Consider the following 14,339-nt stretch of genomic DNA (forward strand, 5'->3'; position numbering starts at 1 on the left):
AGCGACGGGTTTCCTGCTGAATTGAGATGTCAAAGGCCGTCAACCATCCGCTGTGTCCTTGTGTGCCGTTATGCCCCAACCTTTAAGAGTACGAGAGGAAAACATGTTGACCGGTAGTTGAGTCTATTTATACGTTCACCCAAAAATAAAAATGTTACCATTTACGCACCTTTATTTTGTTCGAACTTGTTTTTTAAGAGATGCTGTTGGGGCTATATAAGTGAATCGAGATTGTGGCTGTCAGTCACTAACATTTCATATTTTATGTTTGAAGGATGCAAATTTTATTTTTTGGGTGAACTATTACTAAAATCTCTAGTATGTAAATACGAATTTATTAAAGGGATAGTTTACCCAAAATGAAAATGATGTCATTAATGACTCACCCTCATGTCGTTTTAAGCTCGTAAGACCTCCGTTCATCTTCGTAACACACTTTAAGATGTTTTATATTTAGTCCGAGAGCTTGTTGACCCTTCATTGAATATCTACATACGGTATACTGTCCATGTCCAGAAAGGTAATAAAAACATCATCAAAGTAGTCCATGTGACATCAGTGGGTCAGTTAGAATGTGTTGAAGCATCGAAAATACATTTTGGTCCAAAAATGACAAAAATTACGACTTTATTCAGCATAATCTTCTTTTCCGCGTCTGTTGTGAAGCACATGCGCAAGACTAAAGTCACGTGACTGCAGTGACGCGGATGACGTATGACACGACTGACGTGTTATTTGGTGCGCCCCAGCTGTTTTTTTTTTTTTTTTTTTTTGGGCTTCGTTTACAGTCTGAGTGAGACGCACACTGAAAGTTTGAAAAAAAAACTTCGCAAACATATCTGAGGATAACACGTCATCTGCGTCACGTGACGTATGACGTGACTGACGTGTTATCTGGCGCCCCAGCTGTCTTTTTTGTGCGCCCAGGCTTCGTTTACAGTCTGAGTGAGATGCACACTGTAAGTTTGAAAAAAAAACTTCGCAAACATGTCTGAGGATAACACGTCATCTGCGTCACATGACGTGACTTACGTGTTATTTGGCGCCCCAGCTGTCTTTTTTGTGCGCCCAGGCTTCGTTTACAGTCTGAGGGAGACGCACACTGTAAGTTTGAAACAAAAAAACTTGGCAAACATGTCTGAGGATAACACGTCATCTGCGTCACGTGACGTATGATGTGACTGACGTGTTACCTGGCGCCCCAGCTGTCTTTTTTGTGCGCCCAGGCTTTGTTTACAGTCTGAGTGAGACGCACACTGTAAGTTTGAAAAAAAAAACTTCGCAAACATGTCTGAGGATAACACGTCATCCGCGTCACTGCAGTCACGTGACTTTGGTCTCGCGTATGCGCTTCGCGGCAGACGCGGAAGAGAAGACAATGCTAAATAAAGTCGTAATTTTTTGACCAAAATGTATTTTCGATGCTTCAACACATTTTGGCTGACCCACTGATGTCGCATGGACTGCTTTGATGGTGTTTTTATTACATGGACAGTATACCATACGTAGATTTTCAATGAAGGGACAACAAGCTCTTGGACTAAATATAAAAAATCTTAAACTCCGTTCTGAAGATGAATGGAGGTCTAAAAGTTTGGAACGACATGAGGATTAATGACATTATTTTCATTTTTGGGTGAACTATCCTTTTTATTAAGCAAACCTTAATGTATCTTCATCTTCCAGATGGCAGACAGCAGAACGGTCAATTTCCCATCGCTGCTCAGTCACATGACCTCCGCCATCCTAAACCACGATGTGCTGGCACTGCCCGTGTTACCCAGGAAACACGGCGTACCCCCCATTCGCACCTTTGCCCCATTGGCCAGCACGGTGCCGTGTGACTTCCACTTGCTGAACCTCAGGAGCATCCAGAGCTCGGTAAATAATCGAATAAAGTGTGTTTGTGTGTGTTAAAATCTCCCGCTGTGAAGACTTGTGTTTGGTTCGAAATGCGGTTTTGCTGCGTTTATATGGACGCGTGTTGCATCCCCATCCTGATACTCGGTAGGAGATGCATTTCTGTTGCTGACATTTATTTGATATGGTTGCTCAGCAGGACGCACACTCTCCATCTCCCCATACGGCTCTCCTACTTCACCGCCTGGGGCTGGACTGTGGTCTGGAGGCTCAAAATCCCGGTTTTAACTGCACGACTACACAAGGCCAGGTCAGAGACGAAACTTATCTTTTCTTTCTTCATAGTTTACTTTAAGATATTTGTGTACGAGTCTCTGATCTCTTTCCCCAGCTCTCCGTTTCTGGACTTTTTCGTGGGCTGGACGTGCATTTGCTGCAGCCCATGTCTTTGTCTCTGATGCACTCCCAGCCTCCGCTTACCAACGACTCCTACGTCAATCTAGAGCCAATGGAAATCTCTGCCTACAAGCTCAAGCTGTGCTAGGACAAAGTTGCACCCGAGCCAGGCTCTCCCTTTGGACCCTGTGTCAGCAAAAGCAGAGAGCCACAGCCGGATGAACGGAGGACTCTGTCGGAGATCGTTTATCCAGTCCAAAATTAAGAAAATATAACACGAAGGAACTAAACAGGAATATGAGCATGTTCCAGCCGAACGTAGCCGAAATTATATAATTGAGCGTGTTTTTATTGGACATAGCACAAATTGTTATGCTGAACCCTCGCCACCGCAGATTCTTTTTAAAACGGTCACCCCTGGAGTTTGTACTGTATGTAAATATTTTAAAGCTATACAATTGGATCTATACAAACATGTGGGACGCGGTGCAATATGTGATGCCGTCTTTCATTGTGTGTTTTTTACTCAAGGCCTTGGAAGCTACGCTCAAGTCATTTTCACGTGAGCTCGCTTTACTTCGTTTTACTTCACCTCTGATGTGGATGGCGAACGCATGATGATTTTTATGAATGTCACTCACGACAGCCTGTGGTCGGGTCTCGCTCTCTCATTGGTTGGTTATTTCGCAGGTGACAGCTGAGATACATAAGCTGACATTGGGATGTTTCCTGAACTTTATTGAAAAATGACGCTGCTTTTTAATAAGCTAGCTATGAATTATCCTCTAAAGCATTTTTATTTTCACTTTTTTGTAGGGTGTTGCATTTGGCACAGTACCGGTTTTTGAGTTGCCGAATGTTTGTTTATACTGCTTGTGTTATCTTGTATGCAGGTCTGAGCCGTATGTTAGCCTGTATTTGAATTGGACTTCAATGATACGCAGCATTGTCTTATTTCCAAGCTTTTCAAAGAGCTCCTAGATCAGTTTAGTTACATCAATACATATTGGAAGCCTCTTTGTTTGCTTGAATACCTTCTGTATATTCGAGTAAATGAAACAACATGACTTGTATTCGACTGCCAATTACCACGCTAAAAATTGTGGTCTGCTGTTAAAAACGTACTTCGGGCCTTATCTACTATCACTTGTAGGGGTTTTCAAACTGGGGTACGGGGGGCCTCCAAGAGGTCCCCAGAAAATGCCCTTATTATTACTTTATGATCTTTACAACTTCTTGGCAATATATATCCTTGTAAAGCTGCTACGACACAAGATTTATTGTCAAAGCTGCTGCAGTACAAATAAATAGTTTATACATCCAGCATTACTCTTAACTGTAGCCAATTATATTCGTTAAAGATATAAATTGATATATATTTTAGGTAGAGGGTCCCTCGCAAACGTTTCATTGTATTTGAGGGGGTCCTTGGTATTATAAAGTTTGAAAACCCCTGGTGTAGCAGACCTTGCTTCTGTCGGTCACCTCAGTAGCCTAAATCAGACAATTGCCTCCTCGCAAACTGTGTCGTGTCTCATCTCATACTGTACATGTATGCTTTAAACACTAGCTAGATTTTAATTTAAATTACGGAATGATATTCCCGCTCGTCTGTGTTTCAACACTACATTTGATTATCTCTCCGCGGCGAACCGGCTTTCCCAGCTAATCAGGTTCCACAGTAGCATCCTATCAGGAACGTCATAACGGCGAGTATGAATAACGAGAGCCAAGCGTCTGTTCGTTTGCTTGGTACACGCTTTGGCTCCGGGCGCAGGTATCTTTGATAATTCAGCCTGTTGTTATTCATTTTCATACTTTCTTTCTCTCTCTCTGTATGTGTGTGTGTCGCCATGCTTATGTTGTGCATACATTTTCCTTGATTTGTGTAGTCGAAGGATTTTGTTTTGACTGAGAATTTGAAATGTGTTTCCCAACAGGAACGTGTTAAAGATATTAAAGTGGCCGTTTAATAAAGATCAGACATTAACATGTGTACTTAATGGAGTCAATCTGTGTAGTTTTGAGAGAGATGGGTGCCATTCATAGTTTTTATATTATTGTTCTTCAAAGACAGGGGGCAGTAGAGAGTCATCTACGTTGTGAGTTGGGCTGTTTATCAAACTGAAGGCTGCATCCTTCTGAGGTCGCATTTGTAGGCTGCATACGTCTTATTTCAGAATATTAATAATTGTAAAGCTTACTATTATACTTAGTTAAACATAAATTGTTGTAATATGCTTATGACTTGCATAGTTAACTGAAAAGAACTAGGCTTGGTGACGTATGCAGCCTACGGAGGATGCAGCCTTGGATGCAAAAGTGTTGAATACTTTTTATATCAAACCACAGACGGTAATGGCCAGAACATCACATACTGACTCTGTGGTCTGTACCCCTGGACAGCTGACCTTACACAGAGCTGACAGGTCTGAGGAAATCAGTGCTGCCCTTTCGCTTTTTTCTTTTTTTTAGATGCCCTTCAATGCTCAGCTGAGACCAGATTTGGTTTCACCTACTAGGTAAAGGCGTAAAAGGCAGATTTGCTCAGTGCGTTTGAGAAAGAAGCCATTCCTCTTAATAAATATGTCAGTGATGTGAGGCGAGACGGCAATAAAATTCAATCTCACAGCTAAAGACTTTAATAAGATGTGAGAGGTGCTGATATAGATTGAGATGTTTTTTTTTTTTAAAGGATTAGTGCTCTAAAAATGACAATTTGGTCATTGCTTACTCACCCACAGGTTTTCTTTTCTTTTGTGCAATACACATTTGGGCTTTTCAGAATATACAAAGCCATTATTTTTAATACAATAAAAAGCAATGTATATCTACAGGAGACGGCGGTAGATGTTCAGTGATTATTGAGTGCATAAAAAGCTATTGTACGGTTTTAAAATACACATGAGTCATACACTACTATGGCTTTTGGCTATTATATGGACTGTTTTGTATCATCTTTATTGTTTCACAGAGCAGTGGCGGTCGATATCTCATCTTCCGAGGACGCAAAAAACGAAATATGTGTTTAGGGTGTCGTGTGTGGCTCGTCATGTCAAATTATGTCATGTAAACCTATGTTCATTGCCAGTGGCGGCTCGTGACTGCTTATAAGAGGGGTGCAAATTTTAAATATGTGTTCGGAGTGTCATGTGTGTTGTTTGTGTTTTTAAAATGTGTGTTTTTTGCGTCATGTGAACCATGTGCATCACGTGTTTTGTCAAAATAAGTGCCTGCTGCATACGCGTCAAAACCATTTATGACAAAAGAGACGCTCATGTTCACAAAATACACGCAAGACACTAACTTAACAGTAAACTCTGATTACGCATGAGATTATGCGAGTATCTGGCAAACGCGAGCGTCTCTTTTATCATAAACCCTTTACACATGTGTGCAGCAGGCACTTATTTTGACAAAACATGTGATGCACATAGGTTCACTCGATGCGCAGAACACATATTTTGACATGACGATCCATACACATGACGATGTTTTGTCGAGTTTCGCATCCGTGCCGCCTCGGAAAAGAAGTCACGAGCCGCCACAAAGGAGATAAAAAATATGACCGCTTTTAGACCGACGCAAGGCTAAGTAAATGTGACCTTGCCTGTAAAAACTCAGCTCAAGTCATTTTTTGACAGTGATGTACTGTTAATGTAAAAAACATTCTGTGAAAATATAACCTTGATATCTTTAATACTGACTGAGGCCAAAATGTCTGACAATTCAAAAGATTGAAAATGTAAAGTGAAATCAAACTTTTATGCTCCTGATCTCATCATTGGATTGAGAATTTAGACTTTATATTTCACAGACAGGGTCGAAAATTGTATTTTCATATTTGGGTGAACTGTTACTTTATCTGAGAACTAATTGGCTTGTGAGTGAATAAAGGATATAGATACAGCAGACGACTCTGGGCCTGATCCGTGCCGAAGTCAGGGGCTCTGGAGTTGTCTGTTGGTAAACTTGATAGCTACTCATCTGATATGTGCACTAACGTGATGTGTAAACATGCTTATATTCTTTAGAAAGACATGAAGGCCTCGTACACACTGCATTTAAATTCGGTTGTCACTTTACCGTTTAACTTATTCCCCGCCAGACATTTTTTGAAAAGTTGCTCGCCAACATTTTTTGTGTTTTTTACAAAAGTTTCACAAAATGCCTTCCAGGAAAATTTTCTTCTAAAAGTATATAAACATACAAATATATCAAATGAAAAAACTTAAATATGGGTAGTTTTCTTTAAAAATAAAATTATTTTCGCAAAAGCTGAAATAATTGCATTTTTGTGAAGGGATTTTGTTAGAGATCAGATTCAGAACGATTATCAAAACACAGAGTTTAAAATTACTTAATAACATTTTGGCTTCAGTTTTTTCATAAATTGCATAAGTGCGGCATCTAGTGGATAATCGCAGTATTGCAGATTAACATAAAAATTCATCAGGAAAAAGTTTTTATGCACATTTTTTCTCTTAATTGACGAGATAACTCGTCAATGGCGGGGAAAGAGTTAACACACACACTCTGCATAGTGTGTACATAACCGAACTGAACTTAACTAGTTGTAAATGAGGGACTTAAATGTGCAGCATTGACATGACGGGTCTCTTTTGTCCATAATGCACAAGCGTTTGCTGACTAGTGTTGCCAGATCTTGCACGAAAAATACAGCGAACAATAAAAATCTAACTCTGGGTTCGCACCAGCCGCGTTTGAGGCGTCAAATTTGCGTCTACCACATCTAGTTGAACATTTTGACATTACTTGCTTCATTCACGCGTGAAAGCCGTGCCTGAAATTCTAGTCATCGAGACATTTATACAGAAATTCACGACTCTGCTCGCTTCCTGTAATCACGTCACTACTAGAGCAAGCTCCTGATTGGTTAACGTGGTGCATTTTTACGGCAAAAATGTTCAAATTTTTCAACTTGCGCGTTTCCCGCGACAATGCTCAATTTGCTGCATTTGAGCGAACTAGATGCGCGAATGAGGCGGAATCGCGTCTAACGCGGCCCGCTAAATGCCTCATTCGTGCCGTGAGACCTCCAGACGCGCGTAAACGGGTCTTCACATTGACTTAACATTGAAATCACTTGACGCCTCTACTGCGGCTGGTGTGAATAATAGGCTGAAAAAAATTTTGAACAAAATTTTGGAACCGGAAGCTTTTCATTTTAATAACACCCAAAACTTGATCGCTTCATGAGGCAAAAGCCATAAACGGTTAAGCGCCATGAACGGTGAATAAAAAGAGGAGGACCTGGCAACACTGCAAGACGCTGAGAGAAGCAGCCTCACAAATGCGTACAACACACAAAGCCAAGATGGTGGTTTATTGCAAAACATAGCACATACTAATTTGGTCAAGGTTGTGAATAATAACCACGCGAGACGGCAAAACGTTGCTATGGTTACCTCTGTGTCAATCATCGCAGTTTCAGAAGTGAGTCTTGTTCCGTAGATAAATCAAACAATCATTTAGGGCAGTGGTTCTCAAACTGGGGTCCGGGGCCCCCAGGGGGGCCGCGAGATGGTGCCAGGGAGGGCCCAGTTTTATGACATTTTTATAAAATACATTAATTTATCATGAATTCTGTGAAATTTAACCTAAAAAAATAAGGCAGCACTACTTTGTATAATTTAATGCTTTGTTTTATTAAAATGTGAAGTTTTAGAACTGTTTTTTGTCATAAATTCTCTTTGGGGGGGGGCCGCGAAGGAATGCACCGTACACAAAGGGGGCCGCACGCTGAAAAAGTTTGAGAACCACTGATTTAGGGAATTCACTCCCGCATGGGGTTGTCACTCTCAAAATGTGTACGGGGTTAAAGTGTATGTATTTTACTTTGGATGTGAGACGGACATCATCTCAAACAATCATCTCTAAATGCGCTTTTAAGATCACTAAGACAAACTTATTACATCGCACCACAGATTCAGCCTAAATGAATAATTTGAGAGAACAGAAATAGTGCCTCGTCTCTCAGGAGCTAAAGATCCGCGCCAATTGTTCGGCCCATTAACGAGGCAGATAAAATCAATTAAGTTATAGTAAAACATCAGAGAAGGATAATAAGGTGCTCTGCAGATAGAGTAAAAATAAAACGATGACAGCACCGCTCTTGTACTATTAGTCAAAGACACGGCTGTTACATTAGCGTCCGAACGACAAATCAATGCAAGAGAGTGCGGTGCGGCCTAGAAAAGCTGCAAGTTAATTTTCAATATTCTCTAAGAAGTGCACTTCGAAGAGAGAAATCAACATGATACCTCTCCCAAAAGTACTTGGACTATCAGTCTTTCCATCTTATTGCTCAATTAGTATGTACATAGCAGCCGCAATCTCACTCACAATGCCAAGTAGGCAGAAGCTTCGGGCATTGAATATGAGCTTCCATTCCTCCCAGCTGAACTAATTATAGAAAGCATTTTAAATGGGCCATTTCCATAAACTGGATCTCTTCTTCCTCATCTGGGATCCGAGAGGAAAAAGTATGCGTACGCTTTTCTCCGCTGTCATGAGTTTCGACCTCGTATCAAGTACGCATGAAATATTTATGATCACCCACTGCACACTTCACTTAGCAAAGCACACAACGTGTGGGTTATTCATATATAGACAGATTGTATGCTACTTCACATGAATTATGGGATGGAACCCACACAAGTAGGTACAAAAAACGTCTTCACTGATATTCAAGTGCTTTTAAATAAACACAGACACAACAGATGTTTGCAGTTAATTTCATTACTGCAGTATTGACAGTTTAATAAAACTGCTAAATGTCTTAATACACTTTTTAAGCTGTCACTGGGGTGTTACTCTTCCAAAAAGTACACTTTTGTAGCTAAAGAGTGTATGTTAGTACCTCAAAGGCACCAAATGTTTACATATCCGTACGTAAATGGTAAATATTAGGACCCTTTAAAAGAGTACCAGTGACAGTTTTTGCACTTTTTTTGAGAGTTTATGATGCTGAAAGCTGTTGAAACAAACTCGTTTGTGTTGTTTTCATGTTGGTATCATTTCTATTCAAAGTTGGACATGGGGTATATTCACACTTAAAGGGATAGTTCACCAAAAAATGAAAATCTGTCATCATTTACTCGCTCTTAAATTTTTTAGTTTTCTTCTACAAAGGAAGTTATTTTGAACAATGGTTATAACCAAGCAGATTTGGAGCACCATTGACTTCCATAGTATTTAAAAATAACACTATAGAAGTGAATGGTGCCCCAGATCGGTTTGGTTATTAACATGTTTCAAAATATCTTTCTTTACGTGTTCAGCAGGAAAAAAATGAAATGTATACAGGATTGAAACAACTTGAGGGTGATTAAATGATGACAGAATTTTCATTTTCAGTGAACTATCCCTTTAATATCTAAAATTTTGAAAGCAGTGTTAATTTTGTTGCGTGATTGTAAACAGTGGCTCCAAGCGATTTGTCCGTGCATCGCATCAGATTTTTTAAAATTATGCTCATTTTCCAGCTCCCCTAGAGTTAAACATTCGATCTCTACCCTTCTGGAATCCATTCAGCCGATCTCCGGGTCTGGCAGTACCACTTTTAGCATAGCTTAGCATAATCCATTGAATTTGATTAGACCATTAGCATCGTGGTATAAAATATCCAAAGTTATTATATCCAAAGTAGTTATTTCGTGTACAAGGACCGACAGAAAATGCCATAACATGGCTGCAGGAGGCGCAAGATATTACGTACTGCCCGAAAATACTCCCCCTGGAAACTTTTAATAGCTTTTTGGTTATTTTTTAGCGTGATGCTAATGGTCTAATCAGATTCAATGGATTATGCTAAGCTATGCTAAAAGTGGTACCGCCAGATCTGGAGCTCAGCTGAATGGATTCCAAAACGGTAAAAATCAAATGTTTTTTTGAAAATAAGCATATTCCTTTAAGGTGCACTATGCGCTTGTATGGCACATTTTTAATCTGTAGCAGACTAGTTGAAATATAACAGAATCCAACTAGAGCTTTATAAACAGAGGCCGACGGCACGTCTCAGGGCTGGCAGCGACCTTTTTGTTAACAAATGACATTTCCTTCTGAGAGTTATTTTGTGCTTGTAAGAAAAGTTTGAGGGTCAAATCAGGCCTGCAAATCGATCGAAAATCCTCAGGGACCAAGATTTTTCTTTGCTTTGACATACTAATATTGAAAACTCATTACGAAAACATCAGCGGAGATATTTGTGAGGGAACATATTAATATGTTCAGAAGTGAAAATGATTTACCAAGGCAATTTAAAAGTCACGACCTCAGTATAAGATAACTCTAATTACTGATGTATTGATTAGCGCATTTTACAATTAGATATGTGATGTTTTTTTCAAGGACTGCATAATCAGATTAATTCTTACTGGATTGAAAACGTCTTTTCATGTGCATAAGCGGGCTGTCATCAGTCTGTGGGTGTGCAGTGAACTAAGACAGTGCTCTATCTTGCTTGATGGACAGATAAGGTGATCTCTCGGCACGAGCTGTTTTGGTTCAATACTTTGACCGTCTTGTGTGTGATCCTTGCTACTCCAAATCCGTTCCGATGGCTCTTAGCAAACAGAAGTCTGGTTTCTGCTATCTGTTTCTGTACTCCTGTACTTCTCTTTGTTGCAATTGTTTGAAACTGTGCACATCATCTCTGATCGAATCACTGGTTATGTCCTTGAGCTAAGCAATGTTTGTTAATGAGAGCTGCATATTGCCAGGTTTAACTCTTTCCATGCCAACAATGAGTAATCTCGTCAATTAATCTCTTGAAAAGCACCCCCACTCTAGCCCAATCCATGAAAAGACCTACTTTCACTAAAAGGGTTGTTTTTACTAAACCATTTAGAGTATACGCATACCTATGGTATCATTAGAAAGAAGACACTTTGAGCTTCATTTTCCAGGTTTCAAAATTAAGTTAAAAATTTTAAAAAGGCTGAAGTACAATGGAATAAAACTTTTTTTGCAAAACATCTAACATTTTTTATTACTAAAAATCTTAATGATAAATATGTGTGTGAAACCTAGAAATGCAGTAATCACAAAGTCACAAGTCTAAAGAAGTTATTTTTCACGTTTGAGGCCCAAAAATGAGGTTCTTGCAAGGGCTCTTCTTATAATGCTGCGTTTACACCAGACGCGGTAGACGCGGCAAGCGCGAGTGATTTACATGTTAAGTCAATGCAAAGACGCGATTAGGCATCCTGCGGCGAGGTACATGCGGTAGGCATGGTGCGAATGCCGCGGAGCGTTGCCGCGGGAAACGCGCAAGTTGAAAAATCTGAACTTCTGCGGATTTCCGCTGCGTTAACCAATCAGGACCTTGCTGTAGTAGTGACGTGATTACAGGAAGCGAGCGGAGTGGCGGAGTCTCAGCGGAGTCGCAGAAGCCCCTCCCACAACACGAATTTCCGCATGAATGTCTTAAATGACTAGAATTTGAAGCGAGTGAACTCAAATGTGCAAGTGTCCAACTACGTGCGAATAGCGCGTTTTTGCCGCCTCTACTGCAGCTGGTGGGAATGCACCATCAGACTAGTGCCTTTTCTAAGTGCTAGTCAGCCCCAAAATAAAAGTCTTTGTTTACATGCATACACGTTCTTTCTTATTATTATTTATACTTATGTTAGCATATAAAATGCAGTTTCCGCACCAGGAAATATAACGTCACACAAAGATCGTTGGATTCTTTAGCTAATTGGCTACACGTTCTGTCTATCATTATTTTTCATGAAGTCATTGGAGGAACGAGCGAGTCAAATGACGTCACGATTTTTGACAGCGCTGTTTGGATATTATGTATTATACTCCCGCCTACTTTTAGAAACAAAGTTTGACTGCGGGTTTATGCGTTTACTAGAACCTAAAGTGTAATCTTATATACAGTGTATAATAGCATAAATAGTCCCCAAATTGTAAATTATATTCTATTACAAGATGTTCATGCGAAATCTGATGTAAACAACAGAATATATATCTATATTTCACGGATTATTCGCATTTGTGGACAAAAAAGTTCATTAGATGTATTATATTAGAAGGTTTTATGGGTTATTCACACATCTGAAACAGACTGGATTCGACTCGCGATCGTTATATCAACACAAAGGTAAGAAGTCCCGTTTATATTTTGCATGTTGTCTTCCAGACTTCTGTCACAAAATACTACATTTATGATGCTAGAGCATCTGTATCTCAAAACAAAAAACATACACTGGTGCTAAACCCGTAGACCTTTAAAACGTTGTATAGTAATGTTAATATTATTAATGTTTGTAGACAGTAAGCTATATAGATATTGTTAGCAGCGTTAAAAAAACTGACGTCATCCCGCCCACGAATTAGTGCGCGTCGAGAGGTTAAGAGAAAACTAGGGCTGTGAAAATAACGCATTAATTCGATTAATTAATCTGAGAAAAAATAACGCAGATTAATCCATTCCGTATTGAACCTGGATACATTCTAGCCACCATTTGACTGTAAAATAAAGGAGGTAGACGAGAACGCTCTAGCGGTGACTGGATCATTGACTGGAACATTTACTTATAAAAAAAACGGCCTGATGGAAGTGATGATAAAAATAAAGTATGCAACGTCTGCAGCAAAGAATTTGCATATCATAGAGTTCGTCCACTCTAAAGTACCACATCATACAAAGCACATGGATTAAAGTTCTCCGTCCTTACACGGATTTCCGTCAATTGCAAAATTATTAAATTAACTTTTCATAAATACGACGTGTATTCAGCTTTTTAAGTGGGATGTGATCAAAACCTGGAGTGGAGCAAAATCACGTTCCTCTCTCCACTGTAAGCTTTCTGTAATCACTACGCACCGGATCCACTCCGGGTTTTCTGGCTGTAGCGCGTAAGATGAGGTAAAACTTTATTTCAGCTAGCATGGACATACTTATAATGCAGGAAGGCTACGAAGTTTTGGAGATCGATAAAGGTGTAAAAGACCAATGGAGATTGACTTGGCTTAGCGGAATGATGAAGATTGGGATCAGAAAACCAAATATAGCACAGTATAGGTGTCCTGTATTTTGTGGGTAAACGATTTCTCTCGTACGTGATTGCTCGCGTCCCGTTTTTGACTGCTACGTTGATCAAACCAGTGGCTGATAAAACGGGTTTGTTAAACTAGTGAGTACACTTCATGTGGTGCCACAAGAACCAATAAGCAGATGACATCCAAATCCCGTGAGAGCAGTTCGAGAAATCATAACAGAAGACTGCTTTCTAAATGCTCTCGCGGTACTTTGATGTCATCCACCTGTCGGGTTCTTTATTTAAGGTTTATGTTCAATTGCACAAAAAAGCCCTGCAATTGATATTGCACTGTTAAACTTTTGGTAAATAATCTTCCTGAAGCACTTTATTTCCTTAGCATATTACTTTAGGTTATTTTTGTTGATTGTTATAGCCATTATTTGAACAGTGAAAATACTGTAATAATAAAAGAGTTTTTGAGCTTCATTGTCACTAATGCTGATTATTCACTGATTTATTTAAAAAGAAATATTTAATACTTTCACAGCAAAAATTATGTAGGCGATTAATTTAGATTAATTAATCACAGAGTATGTAATTAATTAGATTAAAAATTTTAATCGATTCACAGCCCTAGAGAAAACGCTTCCTTGCCAAAGACAGTTTTTACGGCAATCCATATTTCCGCTATTATGCATTAGGTGGCATTCTTACCCAGCTTGAAGCATCCACTGATCCAAAAACAGTAAAAACTCTGTGTATGTTTTGATCATTCTGAATCTGATCTCTAACTAAAGTCTATTACAACATTGTAAAGTAATTTGGCATTTTTAAAGAAACCTATCCATATTTGAGGGGTGATAAAAAGAGAACAAATGAAGATAGGATGAAATTTTTTTTAAGCAGAGGGTCTGTTCTTTCATTTGATATATTGTATGTTTATATCTAAAGAAGTAAATGTTCGTAAGGCATTTAACTTTTGTGTAGATCATAAAAAATGCTGGCGCTGGCTGGGTGATGCAATGGCAATGCATTTATGGGTAGTGTTATTATTAAAGCGCATAC

General features: G+C 39.4%; 2 protein-coding genes across 6 annotated transcripts in view; one reads left to right on the forward strand and one right to left on the reverse strand.

The window, feature by feature from the left end:
* Nucleotides 1–4,246, forward strand: part of man2a2 (mannosidase, alpha, class 2A, member 2) — a 40,040-nt gene extending 35,794 nt beyond the window's left edge. For 2 of the 4 annotated variants that reach the window (XM_055192973.2, XM_055192972.2), the window contains exons 22-24: nt 1,687–1,881; nt 2,057–2,170; nt 2,252–4,246. In XM_055192973.2, the coding sequence (XP_055048948.1) occupies nt 1,687–1,881; nt 2,057–2,170; nt 2,252–2,404 (462 nt within the window). In that variant the 3' untranslated portion in view covers nt 2,405–4,246. The remainder of the gene's footprint in view (nt 1–1,686; nt 1,882–2,056; nt 2,171–2,251) is intronic. The other 2 variants (XM_055192975.2, XM_055192974.2) reach the window with 1 other exon arrangement.
* The window catches only part of furinb (furin (paired basic amino acid cleaving enzyme) b), a 208,944-nt gene that overhangs the window by 24,249 nt on the left and 170,356 nt on the right, over nt 1–14,339 (reverse strand). The gene's annotated exons all lie outside the window — the stretch shown is intronic.

This window comes from Misgurnus anguillicaudatus, chromosome 6 (assembly GCF_027580225.2).
Source record: "Misgurnus anguillicaudatus chromosome 6, ASM2758022v2, whole genome shotgun sequence".
NCBI lineage: Eukaryota > Metazoa > Chordata > Actinopteri > Cypriniformes > Cobitidae > Misgurnus > Misgurnus anguillicaudatus.